At 31.1% G+C, this 16,792-nt stretch overlaps 1 protein-coding gene across 4 annotated transcripts in view; it reads right to left on the reverse strand.

Annotated features, from left to right (window-relative positions):
* bdl (borderless) overlaps positions 1–15,869 on the reverse strand; it is a 43,176-nt gene extending 27,307 nt beyond the window's left edge. Inside the window, exons 1-2 of one of the 4 annotated variants that reach the window (XM_088233039.1) lie at positions 15,727–15,869; positions 13,918–14,262 (exon numbers count right to left, since the gene is read on the reverse strand). In XM_088233039.1, the coding sequence (XP_088089165.1) occupies positions 13,918–14,142 (225 nt within the window). In that variant the 5' untranslated portion in view covers positions 14,143–14,262; positions 15,727–15,869. Of the gene's footprint in view, positions 1–13,917; positions 14,263–15,654 lie in introns of all 4 variants that reach the window. The other 3 variants (XM_088233041.1, XM_088233042.1, XM_088233040.1) reach the window with 3 other exon arrangements.
* Between the last annotated feature and the right edge of the window lie 923 nt (positions 15,870–16,792).

Consider the following 16,792-nt stretch of genomic DNA (forward strand, 5'->3'; position numbering starts at 1 on the left):
TTAACGTATGTAGAATAATATGATGCAAATAAGGGCGTAATAATTAATAAGAGTATGCTCTGAATAAGAACAAGAACTGCGTGTAAATCCTAGGATTATAATATTTTGTATGATTAGTAAACAACATAAAAAATATTTTGACCTATTTTTTTTTATTTTTATTGTGACTTTTTGTCTTTTGTTCAATGAAATCTAAAAACTGTACAACGTCCCATCTTTTTTCATGAAGACGAAACGCAATCTGACTTTTCTTCGTACAACCGTATTCTCGTATTTTCTCTCGTAACATTGATTTTGTCGATTTTAGTTAAGCATAATCAGTCGGACGTGCCGTTGTCTTTTTTGCACATTATCGGGGAGGCGTTTGCTAGAGAGTGACATAAAAACAATGTTCTAATTCTTTCTTCTTCTTATTGCGGTGCCTATCAGGTCCCCCCGACGTTGGCGATCACCACAGCGAAAGCGTTTTGGTCCTGCGCTACTCCGAGGCCAGGACAACTGCTTGTTGGATGTGCTCGCCATGGTGATTCCTGGGAAAAGATGACCAGTGTGGTTTCCCGTTGCCTTCCCTGGTGGATAATTTTTCTATCGGGGTTACCTTCCCTTAGCTGGTTGGTTCTGTTTTGGAGGAGCCAGAAACTCGCCGTTCATCCTATTTATCGAAATTCCCAGACACCGCCCATCTTCTTAAAAATAAACATCCATATGGGTAGCTAGAGTTTTATCAGAAAGATACTGAATTAAATACTTTTTTTTCAATTGTTTTTTTCAAATGTAAAGTGAATTAGTTAAGTTTTCTTTTTTTTTTTAATGTTTTGCACCACAACAGGCCAGGAGGCCCAATTACATTACAGAACAACCAGGCTTGAGAAAAATCACATTTTTTAATTGTTGTGTTCTCATCGGGAATCGAACCCGGAACCTTCCGTGCGTGAGTCAAGCGTCTTGACCACTACACCACGGAGGCCGCCTACTACTACTAGGTGTTGCAATGTATCTTGTACAACTATCTAAAATAAATACATTACATAACACCCTAGCGTTATTACCCTCCCTTTTCTGACACTTCTCAAATAAAAAATAGTCAGGAAACAAAATCCATTTGTGAAATATATGTTGTACATTGAATGCGAGATTAATAACGCTACAACTCCCATATTTCTCAAACACACTAAAATTGTTCAGGAACTTTAATAATGTTTGTAACTCCCAAAATGGTGCATTTAGGCTAAATTTCCAGGGAAAATTATATGAAACTAGGTAACGAGTACGGTGGGCTCTCGAATGTGATTGTCTGGACTTAAATATAATATCTCACGCGATGCCGATCAAGATAACCAGCACGGCGCATAATAACTAGGTCCCTTCGTCCATTGGGGCAATGAGATATGAGAGAATGGGGCTAAGAGTTATGAACGGACTTATAATTCACATACCTTGGAATACACATTGATTATGGAACACCTACTACAAAATATTTCGAGAAAAGCGTTTATTAAAATAGGGGAGCATAGGTTACAGTGGATCATGGGTTGAAGTTTTACATGCACACACACGACCTTTTTTTATTTCACCTTTTCATACCCTCTTTTGCCAACCAGTCGCTTTTACTACATCAGAGCTGGAGGACATGCTTCGGTCAATATGTTACGACGAAACATTTTTTTCACGTGTATTTCAATTTTTTTGCTCTAGTATGAGTTGAAATTTTGTAAGGTTCGATTTTTCCCATCACTGGTCACTATTTATTATTTAAGTACACTGTTTTAGTTTCTTGGGAGAGAAGCTTGCTATTTTTGTATAATTTTATATTTACGAAAATTTATTGGGTCACAGTGGATCTTTTTTTATCATAAAAATAAAAAGTCGTAAGTTGTGTCCAGATTCGTGGATTGCCAAAAAGCAAATCCAAGAAAAGAGGGAAGAGCATCAAAAAGGAAAAAGGAATCCACCATCGCAAATAAACTCGAAATGGAATATGTGATTATTTATGTTCAAAGCCTTGTAGAATTGAGAATTTATATTAAGTATAAATAACAAACAGTATACTATTTCAATTAACGCCTTTTACTTCATTTTAGTTTCTTAATTTAGTGTATTCCAGTGTAATCCGCTGTAACTAATTACTTTTTACTAATAAAAAAGTATACCTAATTAAATAAGCACTAAAATCGCAAACCGAAACCATGACTTTGAAGGCTATGAATGCCTCTTCCGATTTCATGAGCAATACTAGAATTTAATGATAAACTTCAGAGCTACGGAGGTGTAAAAAACTACTATTGTACCCCATGCTCCCCTACTGGGTAATTTACTAAAGATTGTTTTGTGAATTTAACTAACATCACATAACCCCTCATAGAGAAAACTGAGATCATTTGATGATTTTATTATGTTCCAGACGGATAATAACATTGTTCTGTGTCGTAAATAGAACCAGGACCCAAGGAGTGCTTTTGACTTTTATGTCTTATTCTTATTCTTTGTGGTGGCGGTCAGTGCTATGCTAGCTCTTTACGTCACTGCGACCTGTGAAGATCTATTGTGACAGGTCCTCGTGAATAGTTCTCGCTCTTCAGGCCCAGGTCTATAAGGAGCCTGGCTACTGTGTGGAAGGCGAAAGTTTACGTTTTGCTAAATCTCCCCATCCAAGCCCAGATCCGTAAAGTATTGGCCTATTAGGTAGGGGGCGAGCTCTTTAACATCCTCAGGTTTTACCAGTGGTCCCCCGAGGATGAGGATTCTTTTATGATTAAAGAATCACATTCACATATAATGTGTATGGGCGTTTCCTCTCAAGGTCACTTGATGGCTTATTATTCTCAGGGAAAAATCCGACTGGAGATGAGTCCGCCATATTGTGCGTAGAGTAGTTGTTGGAGCGCTATCCTACCTGGATTAAGGTCTCAGGTAGGATGTAAAATATTTGTTTTAAAGGTGGTTCCATATTGCATTTTGTTGTTTCTGGACTGGTAACTGATGCGTAAGACTGATTGCCTTAACTTCCATGCATCAAAAAAGAATCACATATATATTTATTTGGAGGACCAACGCAGTGCCATATGCACCACTGTATGCTGATAGAGAAATGATTACAGTAATGATATCAATTGCTCAAGCAAAGTAACTCGTCAAAAATAAATAAAACAATTACACATTGAAATTATTTTTTATTTATTTTTTATTTAAATCTTAAAATAGGGCACACATATCATACATATTGTTATGTGTGTTCTAATAATAACATTACAAATATATTTAATTTATAAATTGTTTATCACATATGTCTTGACCATTATTTTAAATTTTGATATGTTTTTTTCTTCATAAATATTTTTTTTCATTTCGTAATACTTTTTAATTGCTTTAAATAAAATTGAATTTTGTGACTTTGCCTTTTTCCTAAATGGAAGTCTAATTTTGTTCTTTTCTCTAGTATTGTGATTGTGTTCATGCTGGTTCCGATCATTTTTTTTCCAAAATTCTGTTTTTTTATTAGAGTTTATAATTTTATGAACAAATATCATTGTATTGTAAAATATTCTTTGTTTATATGTTAATAATTTCATTTCATTTACCATCGACTTTACCCTCGTATATCTGTTTTTTTTCAAAATGATTCTAAAGGCTTTATTTTGTAATACAGTTAGTTTATCTATGTTTTCTTTGTTTGATAAAAATAAAATGCTACTACAGTAGTTAACGTGTGGTTCAATAATTGCTTTGTAAATAGTTTTGCAGGAGTCCTTATCAATAAATCTTCTGATCCTTACCAAAATTGATATTTTTTTGCAATCTTATTTATTACCATCTTAGCGTTTTGGTGAAATGTAAGTTTTGAATCCAACATTATACCTAAATATTTAATTTCAGTGACTTCATTAAGTTTTTCATTTTCTATTACAATTGATGGTGTAATTTCTATTCTTTTGTTTCCTATATTCATATATTTAGTTTTGTTAACATTTAATTTTAATTTATTAATTTTTAGCCACAGTGATACACTATTAAGATCATGATTTAGTCTGTCCATAATTGTTTTATAATATTCTCCCGATATATTTATTAAGGCGTCGTCTGCAAAGAGTCTTATTTTTGAATATTTTAATGTTTCGACAATATCATTTATGTATATAATAAACAAAACCGGTCTGAGAACCGATCCTTGTGGTACTCCCAATTAAAATATTACTTAAAATACATAGTAATTTTAACTAAAGGAAATAAATAAATAAAATTAAATCATCAACACTTTTTATTATTTTTCATTTCACGTTCTTGTTCTTCCGTTTTCTCTAGGACTGCGTCCTGTTATTGCTCGGAGCCTGTTCCTGGGACGCGGAAGCCATCTTTTTGGTGGTCTCACGGGGGTTTGCTGCCAACTGGTATTGCACTTGCCACTATACTCGTATTCACCACTCTCCGAATCTGCTTTCTCTTCGTTCTCTCTACTGAAACGTCTTCTCTTCCCAGTCACACATCTTTGACGTGTCAAATCCTTCTTATTTCGGAGTTTCTTACTCTCTCTTGGATTGTCGTTCCGGGGTTGGGTCGGAGAATTTTCATTTCACTGGTTCTTAGGAGGCTTTTCGTTCTAGTCGTGTCGATCCTTGTTTCAATACCGTATGTCATGATAGGTCCAATACAGGTTTTACAACTAGTACTTTGCTGTCCTTCAGCATATGTGTGTATCTTCAAACAACATTTCTTAAGCATCCAGCCACAATGGCGCCTTTGTTTGTTTGTTCTCTAACTTCTTCATAGAGATAGCTGCTACTGAATATCTCAAAACCCAAAGCGTATTACTTGCTTTATTATTTCATTGCACATTGCAAGTTTGCATTGTACTGACTGTATTGTGGCTATCTGACATTTTATTTAAGTCTTAAAAACATGTTTGTGTAAAATTTCCAATTTTACGAATTTCTGTTTTTTTATTATTTTTTTAGCGTTTTCTTTTTTTATAATAAGTTATATTCAGTACAAATTTAATATTTATTGGTTTTGATAGATTTTTTCTTTTCGTTTACAAGACTTTTAATAAAACATGCAGCGTACACAATAAAATGCTGGAAAAATTGGAAGTATGTGACGAGTTTTTAATGAGTTTTTCTTTTGGTTTATTTATATAAAATATTACCTTTGTAAAAAGATATAGTTTTAAAGAAAGATAAATACTTGAATTCTTATTATTCATTGAAACATTTAAGTTTTCAGACCATTTCCTGAAAGACGTTAATAACTTGTGCTGGAAAAATGAAAATCTAGTTGTGGTAGAGTGGAATTTGAGCCTCGGACCTTTGGCTCGCGAGTCCACAATACTAACACAGAACCACAACCCGGTTCAAATAAGATTTATTTATTAATTAACGGACATTGTTCATTTATACAATTCATTGCTTATATAACAATATAAGACTAATTAAAAACATTTTTAAAAAGCATTGATAAACATAAGGGACATCAAGACAAGACCTGGACTATTTTTTTATTTAAAAAATAAATATTTGTGTGTAAATGTAAATGATTTACACAAAGATTTAATTTTGAGGGCCATTTTCAACGAGTTGTAAATAACTCACTATTAGAAAATAGGAATCAAGTTGGGGTAGAGTGGGATTCGAACCTCGGACCTCTGATCCGTGAGTCCGCAACACTAGCCACGGGACCAAGACCCGATCAATTTAGTACTCGTTTAAATCGCTGTAAACTTAAACTAGAAAAAGTCCAGATCTTCTCTCCAGTTGACAATACGAGAAAGACGAGTCGGGTCATTGCAGAATTAAGGGCATAGTCTGTTATAAGCTGATCGATGAACAGTACTTCATTGTTTCTCAACCTACGAAATATGGAATTGTACTTGTCCCAGTAATGATAGCACATCGATTATACCATTTAGTATGCCGAACATATTATACATGGAGTCAATATTAATTCTACGTTTTTGTATACTAGAAATATTTAGCATTGACTCAATATCAGCATTTCTTTCTCTAGTCCAAGCATCCACGCTACTTTTAGAAGCAAGCGATGTTGGACTGATTCAATGTGATTTATGCGATTGACATAGAATGGGGACCAGACCACGGAGGCATTTTCTAGAAGAGGGCGAACAGTTAAATAGCAATAAAGAGTTTTGATAGTGCGGACATCAGAAGGATTTTGGCTGGTTTTATATTCTTGCACCTATTAATATCTAACTGTATGGATGCCCATGATATCCTTGCTCAGATATACCTAAACTTGCGTACCAATCCTGTCTTTGCTGTGGGAAATTTAAAACTAACATCGGATTCTTTTCCCCTGCCAAAGATCCTCAGAACAGTGAACGAAATCTCACCAAACGGTACTGTTGATGAGTTCCTACAGCAAGGGCAGGCATTTAAGAAGCAAGTGGTGTTGTCTCTCCTGACTCGCGATGTCACACTTGCCATTTCCGGATTTAAGGAATGTTTAGATTAAGTATTACCCATTAATGCCAATAAAAATAAATGAAAACATTGGAAAATTAGAGGATATTCTGTTATTATATTCTAACCTTAAAAAAACCAACATGTGAGAATAATTTTCAAGTTTTCATCTGTTATTTTCAGTTCTTGAATTGTTAAAAGTAAGTAATATGTATTTTTAAATCATTTTTATTCGCTCAAGGTGACCACAGTTTCTGTAAATTATACTCTAGAAGTTACTACTGGATGTAGATGTAATAATACCTTTTATCTAATATCAGTTTCCCAATGACCGCAAAAAGATACAACCTGAATCGTCTCGTATTCTAATATTGTTTTAATAATTAATTTGCACGAATGCAAATTGTTTATAACATCCACTTTATTTCGTAACCATATTCTTTATAAAGCTTTTTGATATGCCGTTATGTAAATATTTAATCTAGTCGCAAGTGGCTTGGCCAATTACTAATTACTATGTGTCCTATCATCATTGTAATGAAATCGTAACGAGAATATCGCTAACCCAAAGCAAAAGTGTGATATCGCCGAAGAACATATTTATTTATTTATTATTTATTATGTATTATTTATTATTTATTATTTATTATTTATTATTTATTATTTATTATTTATTATTTATTATTTATTATTTATTATTTATTATTTATTATTTATTATTTATTATTTATTATTTATTATTTATTATTTATTATTTATTATTTATTATTTATTATTTATTATTTATTATTTATTATTTATTATTTATTATTTATTATTTATTATTTATTATTTATTATTTATTATTTATTATTTATTATTTATTATTTATTATTTATTATTTATTATTTATTATTTATTATTTATTATTTATTATTTATTATTTATTATTTATTATTTATTATTTATTATTTATTATTTATTATTTATTATTTATTATTTATTATTTATTATTTATTATTTATTATTTATTATTTATTATTTATTATTTATTATTTATTATTTATTATTTATTATTTATTATTTATTATTTATTATTTATTATTTATTATTTATTATTTATTATTTATAATACAATTAACATACAGTGTTCTATTACAAAATAATAAAATAACAATATATCTTTACGTATTACACAGTTGTCTTATAAATGTTCTCTATAATGACTTTGGGATTTTAATACTTAACATACTTAGGTAGAAAAATAATAAAAATAAAGATAACGCGGTGTATTCGAAATAGCAATAATCATAAATCGTTGATTTGTTGGTATTGTTGCAATGTATATTAAATGCCCAAGGAATAATACTTACTGTCTCCTGATAAGAGCTCAGGGGTTCTCAACCGTTTTAAAAATAAAATATAAAAAGAGACAAAATAATAAACCTTTTTAAAAAAAAAAAAATTGTTTTTTTTTTTAAATATGTAATATTATATTTTATATCCGAGATAATCGGACATCGAGGTATACAAAGGGTCTGACTGAATTGAAAATTTTAAAGTACATTATGAATACTGTATTTTCACATAGGTTAACAATCTAACTTCAATATTTTATTATCTGAAATAAATCATTCATTTAATTTATTAACATATCTGCATGTGTATCTCAAAATAGAAAATTTCTGGTTAATCTCACTGTTGCTTTGGACTAGCGATATAAGGCAAGAGTTTGGGTTTAAATTATAATTTGGAAATTGGACACTGATAATAACAGATTTTTGATGATTTTCATGGACGCTGACAGCGTTTCAGTGTTGTTTTGCATATTTATTTATACATACATCAACGGTTCAAAAAATCTTTTACAAAAAAATATAATTTACAGAAATAATCACAGCAGTGCACAATAATCATGGAGTACATAGTATGAATTAATAGAATAATTAAAATTAAAAATTTAGTGAACATATAATATAAAAAACAAAAAAGTAAAAAAGAAACATAACATCTCCAAATAAAAGATAACAATAACCATGAGAAAATCGTATGCTCTAAATATATATATAACACAGAGGAGTTAAGAATAACAAGATAATAATAATAATAAAGAAACGTATATGGAAATCTAGGTATTTAGCTCTTTAACTTAAAAATATTCAAAGAGAAGAACCCCTAAAAACTGTTTTTTTACCAGTTTGTTAAAAGCATGTCTGCAAACATTTGGAGATAGTTAATACATCGTTGAGTAAACAATGGAATCATTATATAATAATGGAATGATGCTGATAATTTTCATTGTAAATTTTATAATCACAGATTTGAACTGAAATAGAAAAACGCAAGGCATCTGTCTTGCAAGTTTCTGTATGGTCTGAATTCTAGGTATTTGATGATACCAGTACTTGCGAGGATAGAAAATTGGTTGCATCACTAATCTCGTAGAGACTTAGAACAAACAGAGATCTCTTGTGATTGTTCACAATGATGAATGACGGATGACAAAAGGTAAGTCATCAAGTCCAATTTAGCAGGAGCACGTGACAGGGAGACCGTATGTCATCAGCTAACCGTGGACTCAATCCAATCTAAATATTTAACAAACGAGCATCTATTGTTCTCTTGAATTTTACGCTTGCAAATTAACGTTGGTCATTTAATGTTATTAAATCTGGAACTACTATAAAGGCAGATGTCAGATGACAAAACAATATACAGTCAAACCTGGATATAAAAAAGCCCAAGGGGCCGGGACATTCTTCTCTAATAAAGAAGTCTCTCTTATATCCATGCTTTCGTTTACGGAGGTCTACAAACATAACCAGGCTTTCTTTTCCTATTGTGTATACATTACTATGTGCATTTGTACCTCTTGAAAGGCTGGTAAATAATCCCTTTGCACGCGGCGATGTAACATCGTATTACCACTCGTAAAAGACGGAATATTCTAAAGTTCAGATATTTGAAAAAAGAAAAAAAAACATCGAGACATGTTTTTTAATAATTTTTTTTCCATAATTTATGCGAATAAATATAAAGTCTAGCCCTGTTATAGCAAAATAAATTGAAAAATCACAAACACCCCGTTCATATTACGCGCGTGCGTCCCCCATCACTGTCATCAACCGATTGAAGACTGAATCTGTTTTAGACAACACCCGCCGCAGAACAGCGTCTCTGTCTTCCTTGTTATGACTTCTATCTTCGTGCTCTCTCTCTTATGTAAGGTATCTGTATAGACGTGTTGCTGAATTAGCGGACATGCATTCTTCGCGTAGCAAGGACAAATAATGTTTGTATTAACATCCAGCATAGTTATACAAATTTTACTTTCCAAATTGGGTGTGAAAATGTCCATTTGAAGATTGCAAAAAATATCAATTCATCATTTAAAAAAATAAGAGAGATATATCAAATCCTGCGTCAAACAGCCACACAAAATGTATGAATTTCAAATAAAACATTCTAATTGAAGAGTTAAACTATAAATGTTTAACGAAGTAGTTAAAATTAATATGTATTAGTGATAGAAGAGCAATTTCAGATTTAGTGCTGCTTTGCAAGTTATCAAATAATGTTCTTGACAGTCTCGAACTTTTAAATCATGTAAATTTTTATGTTAGACAGCGTGAGAAGTGTTGTACTACATCGCCCCTTCTACTTCAATAACTTCAATATTTTTTATATTTAAACTCTTTACTGATTGTGTATTTGCTACGTACCCACGCTTTAATTTCTTGTTTAATTTTCCTTTGTTATTTCTTTATGTTTTGCTGATTTTATGTGTCGATATTTTCTTCACTGGTGTATAGGTGTTTAGTATTTTGTTTAATTTTAATGCCAAATTTAAATAACTCAAAATGGAAAACAAATTTTAAAATAAAAATAACTGCACATATAAATAGTGTAGCGAGAGATTTAAAAAAAATATATATGTAAATCAATAAACGTAGTACTTTATATAATTGGTACACATATTATTTATATTTTTATGTATTTCATTGCTTTATATTTATTTTATTATATATTATACCATATTATTTATGTTTGAGTAACATGTATTCTTGGCACATACATATACTTTATATTTGTATAATAATGATTTTTAATTTCTTACATTTGATTAGCTAGGCATTTATAATTAAGTAGTTTTAGTTTTTCTTTTTTATGTCATTGTTTTATTAGTATAGGACTACTTACGCTCTAAGGATAAAAAATCTCCATCTTAGAACAGGCTGTGCCATGTTAGATGGAGACTATCATAAACAGAGAACACTCCGTTTTCATTTTCCATCAATTGGTTTTATATAGATTCCCTGTTATCAAGTATGCATATTATTTTATTTTTTTGCAATAAATTTATAAATGAAAATATATATAAATATATATATATTTAATTATGATTTTATATTTTGTTAAAGGCGTAAGCCGTTGAATAAATAAATAAATATAAATGCAGCAATTTAAATACGAATGCGTTAGGTATAGAGGTATATAAAGAGATACACATACATACATCTACACACGTGCGTTTCCAGAAATTCTCCAGCAGCCTAGTGGACCACATGGTGACGATATCTACCTACTGTCTACAAAAGATTCTCTTCGGACATCTGTCTCCCTTTGTTAACCATGGAGTTGATACAGTGCTTTATTTATTTAGTTTTTTATTGCTTACTTCTTGGTATGAACACTTGACCAATTTACTACTATACTCTATTTTTTATAGATTTATTGATATTGTTTTAACTTTGCTGGAATTCCTCTCATCCATGCGCTTTGTAGCTGCACGATGATTGGTTATCTAGCTTTCATATTTCAACTTTAAAATACCTTAATTTTGTAAACGGGGTCTAGAATTCCAATCGTCTATGCGCTTAGTAGCAGCAAGGCGTGTTGTAATCTTACTCCTTTTTACTATTCATATTATTATTATTTTGTAATACACTAAATTTATTTGTCAATTTTTAAAATGTGTAAATGGGGGCTAAATTTCTAACTGTCTATGCGCTCTGTAGCTGCAAGACGTCCTGTAATCTAGCTCCTATCTATTATACTTTTTGATTGATCTTAATTGAAAACGAGGAACTAGAATCCCAACCGTCCATGCGCTCTGTAGCTGCAAGACGTACTGGGATTTTTATTAATTGTACAGCGCCCTTGAGGTGATTTTCACAAAAATGGCGCTTTATAAATTATCCAACTATATATATATATACTTAAAACCCCTGCAATACATCACATACAAATAGTATAATCACTAGATCCTTAACACAACTTAAAGACATCTTAAACAAATACAAACTAATACCACTGGAGGACAAAGGGATTTTGAAATTTATTCAATTAAAATCTATAACCTACTTCCACTATCTATTGAAACAATTAGTAACGAGAAAATGTTTAAAAGGGATATAAAAAATGGAGCTAGGTAGAAGTAAAAAGGATTGTCTTATTCGCCCAAAAAATATTGAATCAACTGCTCCAAAAGTGTATGGCTTACGTTAAGTTTTTGTTCTTTAATTGTGCGTTTTGTAATATAAATAATATAGATGTACATAAATTAATCATATACATAAATACGTAGTGTTTAAAACTGTCTGAACATTTTGTTAATTATCTCTGTTTATTAGATTAGTCTTCTTTGTTTATTCTCGAATGCAAAAATATTTTTTCAAAAGTATATTGTTAAGCGTCCTCGGTACGGGTAACTCCAGTGAGGTCACATTATTTTTATTATTTATTATAGTTTGTAAGAGAAAAACTATGAATAAATAAATAAAAAAAATTAAAAAATCATAATGCAAATTGTATTGAGGTTTTGTAAATTTGATAAAACAACCTGTCAGAACTTGTCAGCACGCGCACAAGCAGTGATGCTGCGGCTACATCTGCAAACCAAACGCTTTTTATAGAGATCACGGATTCGGCTCTCTTGTATATAGAGATTAGTTCACATAGAACGCGTCTTTTATTTTTCAGAGATTTTTTCGCCTTCTTTTACAGAGGTTTTCAGGGGTAAAATGACAGGACCTTAAGCCAGCTCTCTTTTAAAGAGGTTTTTGAAGCTTTTAATAATTTCTAATTGAGAGGAATTGCAGTCTGACTTTTCTTCATGCAAACGTTTTTCCATATTTTCCCTCTGGATTATGGCACTAGAGAACTGATGTTTTTACACACTAAATATATTTACCATCGACATGTCCCTGTTGTAATGTATTTTTGACAAATGGTTTATTATGGGAACTAAAACTATTCAAGAACCCTTAAAAGCTTCCAGTTTTATCTGCCGTTTTTAGATGTGCGATATGCAAATATGATAACTTATTTTGAAAAACGGAAAAAATACCGAAACAGACAATTTCTTTTATCTCTTTGGAGACGGTGCTGTAAAGTCGTGTTACATTAAGCAAATGGCATGTTATATAACTATTAAGCAACAACAATTATAAACAAACACATATACTGGTAAATAATTAAGTTTCCACAATTTGTAAAAATAATCACATCATTTTGGTCTGTTACAGCAAAATACACTTATATACAATAGAATTTTAAAAAAATAAGAGACATGATTTATCAAGTCTTCTTTTTGTCTGACATCGTAGTCACAAGGGTTTTAGTAAAAAGTCGATTCAGTTTTAGGGTGCGTAAAGTTAGATAGTGAACTCCGATTTTGTCGGTTTAAGCTAGGCATAATCAGTCCGACGTGCTGTTGTGTTTTTCGCACAGTATCGGAGAGGCATTTGCTTGAAAGTAACAGAAAAACAATGTTCATATATCTATTCATAAACATTTTAAACCACCACAAATCCTCTTAAGGTAACATTTTAACTAATGCTTGCAATAGATTTTAAGAGTTGATTTATAGTATTTTGTCGGGTTTCTGGCACAAGTTGGTAATTACAAATTTTCTATAAATGAGATATCTTCATAAATGGTATCAAATAATATTTATTTAAAAAGTAAATAAAAATATTTTGTATGTTATAAATACAAAAAAATATATTTTATTATATTCAGCTTGCAGTTTTTTTTAATTTGTTGATTTGGGGTGAGCTTTTAACTTAAAGCGCAATATCTCACAATTAGTAAACTGTAGTTACCAACTTGTGCCAGAAACCCGACGGTTTTATTTAAATTACGGGCAGTGTTGTTAACAACAACAAGTTAACTCGTCTACTTTTACCATACTCTTTTCTTTAATTAAGTTCTAAAATATTCCTTGAATATTGTCATAGACGTTTACATACAGATTTTTTTCTGATACTTTTTCTTAAAAAAAAAAAAGAAAATCGGTTCGAATTCGGGGTGCGTAAAACGGAAATAATAGGCCTAGACTTTGTCAATTTTAGTTAAGCATTATCACTCCGACTTTTCTTATTCGCACAAAATTTGGGAGGTATCTGCTAGAATCTATCAGAAAAACCTAAAATGCCTATTCGTTAAACCGCTCTTTGACGCATATTCTCTAGCATTATTTTATTTCTAAGTTATAAAACACAGACTTCAAGAAGCTGATACTTACTTCCTTGGTCCAGTTGAGGATGTAGGGTATTTCCACCTCCTGGGGGAAGTCCAGCTCGCAGTTGAAGGTGGCGTGGCCGCCTACCTTGGCCTCCACCCTGGTGGGCGGCCGCTGGGGGCCGTCCAGCCCCTCGAAGGCTGCCGCCCCCGCCCACGCCGACAGCAGCAGTAGCGCACCACAACACACCATGTTCCTACGCAATTTCTCTGGGCGAGACTCTGTCATTTCGTTGAACAGTATAGTCTATGAAAGCTCCGAGATGCAAATAATGTATTCGTATGTATCGTATTTTAGTTGTAGTTAATAACTAAAGTCATTTTCACCATATTTCAGATGGGCTATTTGCTTGAAAATTAAGGTACTATTCTTAAGCCTGTTTCACGAGTATCATTCAAATCCACACGGCACGGTAAAATTAGGGGAGTGGAGAAATTCCGTCACGTTTGGAGAGGGTAATAGGGTCATAGTTCTTCATTATCTCTGATACTGTCCCAATATAACGCCATAAATATTTTATTATTTATAATGTTATTTTGATAAAACAAATGAATTTGAATTTTAGTTTATTACATTATTTTTTCATTTTATTTAATTAGTTCCTACTCTCAGGTATTTTTTTTGAAAAATGATATCGATCGTAGATTGGTCGGCCTCATGGTGGACTGGTTAGTGCGTTTACCTGCCATTATACACAAAATAATTTCTAAAATTAATTAATTACGATAAAAATCAATCCACTCTAAGATATTTTAACGTGCCGGATGGAATTTGGTGAAAAAGGCGTTATTCTTAACATGGTTTTCTTATACACATAGGTTCTATAAAAGTAATAAAAATATAATTATTAGTTATAATAATGGCGCATACAAGGTTCTGAATTAACATTTATCTGCAAAGTGAAATGAAATTTTTTGGATGAAAAGCAGAATATACACACATTTTTTTTATTTTAAACATGTTAATTATAATTTACCGACGAAGATCCTTTAAATGATGACGCAAATATACTCATTTTCGTGTACAAATACAGATTTTTCTTTATAGATAGTCGAATATAACTTTGTTAACTTCCCATTGTAATCGGGGCCCTGTGGTTATTTAGAAGTGATATTTATGTTATTATTTGAGTCTTGTATTATTAAATAATATGTTTGCTTCGATTTTTGACTCATAAATCATGGAGTTTGAGATACGTTACTATTTTATCCAATATAATATCGACTAGTGTTCTAAATAAATTAAAATAAATAATATGGCAATGACTTTACCAAATATCAAACCTGGAACGTTATTTTTTAAGTTACAATTCTTATGTTATGTTACTTAAGATATTTGAACTGCATACTAAAATAACATATCGCGCCCTGAGTGTAAAACCAAAGTAAGCGAAAATTTCTTATGTTTGAAGTTTAAATGTAAAAGAATGTGTCACAAGCTTGAAAGTGTAAAAGAAATGTAAAGGTTTAAATCAAAATATATCGTATAAAAAAATTAAGAACCATTTAAATAACCCAGTTTTTCAAGCAAAGTGAAATCTTCAAACTCCCATATCTTATTCATCATCTACGATAGAATTTGTATATTCTACGATATTTTAGTATGTGAACACAGGTGGGTTCTAGATATATTTTAGAAATAGTTTGAAATTGCTTAGATTTTTTTTTTTTCACTACAACATGCGAAAACGCTAAATTACTCAGGTTTGAAGTTTTTTTATTTTAATTAAGCATTATACACCTGAGAAACACTGATTTTACTTGTAAATCTTTAAAAAAGAAACAGAAGAGTTAATAATCACTTCCTACTCACAACAGAAATAGTCGATTATTTTCATATAAAAAAATATTTCTACACTGTACTTTAAACGAGTTTTCTTTATTTATTTACTAAAGTATCACGAGCCGATTTTTCCCGAGGTTCATCCGATCTTTCCCGAGGGCTTCACGTTACTGGCGGGAAATGTAACTGATGTTTTCAACGGCTCCTACTAACACGAGTATGTGTTCGGTACGTACCTACTCGTGTTTCTATGGACCTCCATTCCTGGCAATAATTAATTCCGGCTAGATCTTCTTTTATAGGTATGCAAATACTAACCAGCTAATCGTTGTATTATGTCAAATTTTCTAAATTAGAGCTGACCACGTAGAGCTTCGACGCCCTCGACAAATCGATGACTATCGTATATACAGGATGTATCCAAAACCACGATGATCAGTATGGGCAAGATGACATATTAGCATATTTAAAAAAATATTTAGAACAAAGGAAAAATTTTAAAATAAAATATTTAAAAAAACAAATGGTTGCTTACTTCTGCAGGGAAGAAGTGAGGGATTCTCCTACTACTTTGAAAAGAGTCTCTTTCGTGTATTTTTTAATTTTTATTGTTGAAATTTTTCATTGATAAGCCGGGTTACATACATTTAACAAAATATTTTTACTTTTAAAATTAACATTCTACTGTTAATAATAATATTTTTAACATCCTTTGTAGGTTGTCTGAGTCTTTTGTTTAGTTTTGTCTGGTAGTTTATGGTATAATTTCAGTCCATGGTTTATTAGTCTCGGTTGTCCTTTTTTCGTTTTAAAAGGTTGTATTTGATATTTTTCTGATATTCTCGTATTGTGTCCATGTTTACTACATTTTTTTTTCAAGTTATAATTCTTCGTCTACAATTACATCAGTGGCTAATTTATGAATAAATTTTAAGGATTCCAGTTCAAAGAGTTCAGTTATATTTAATTGTTTAGTTTGTTTAAAAAGTTCTTTAGTTGCAGTAGGGTAGGTCATATACTAACTTTAATTTTTTTTTGCCGTCTTTGTAGTCTGTTTATGTCATTTTTATTTCCTGTTCCCTATAGTTGTTGCATA

Source organism: Micrasema longulum, unplaced genomic scaffold (genome assembly GCF_059751315.1).
Source record: "Micrasema longulum isolate JH-2025_06_02 unplaced genomic scaffold, ASM5975131v1 h1tg001050l, whole genome shotgun sequence".
Taxonomy (NCBI): domain Eukaryota; kingdom Metazoa; phylum Arthropoda; class Insecta; order Trichoptera; family Brachycentridae; genus Micrasema; species Micrasema longulum.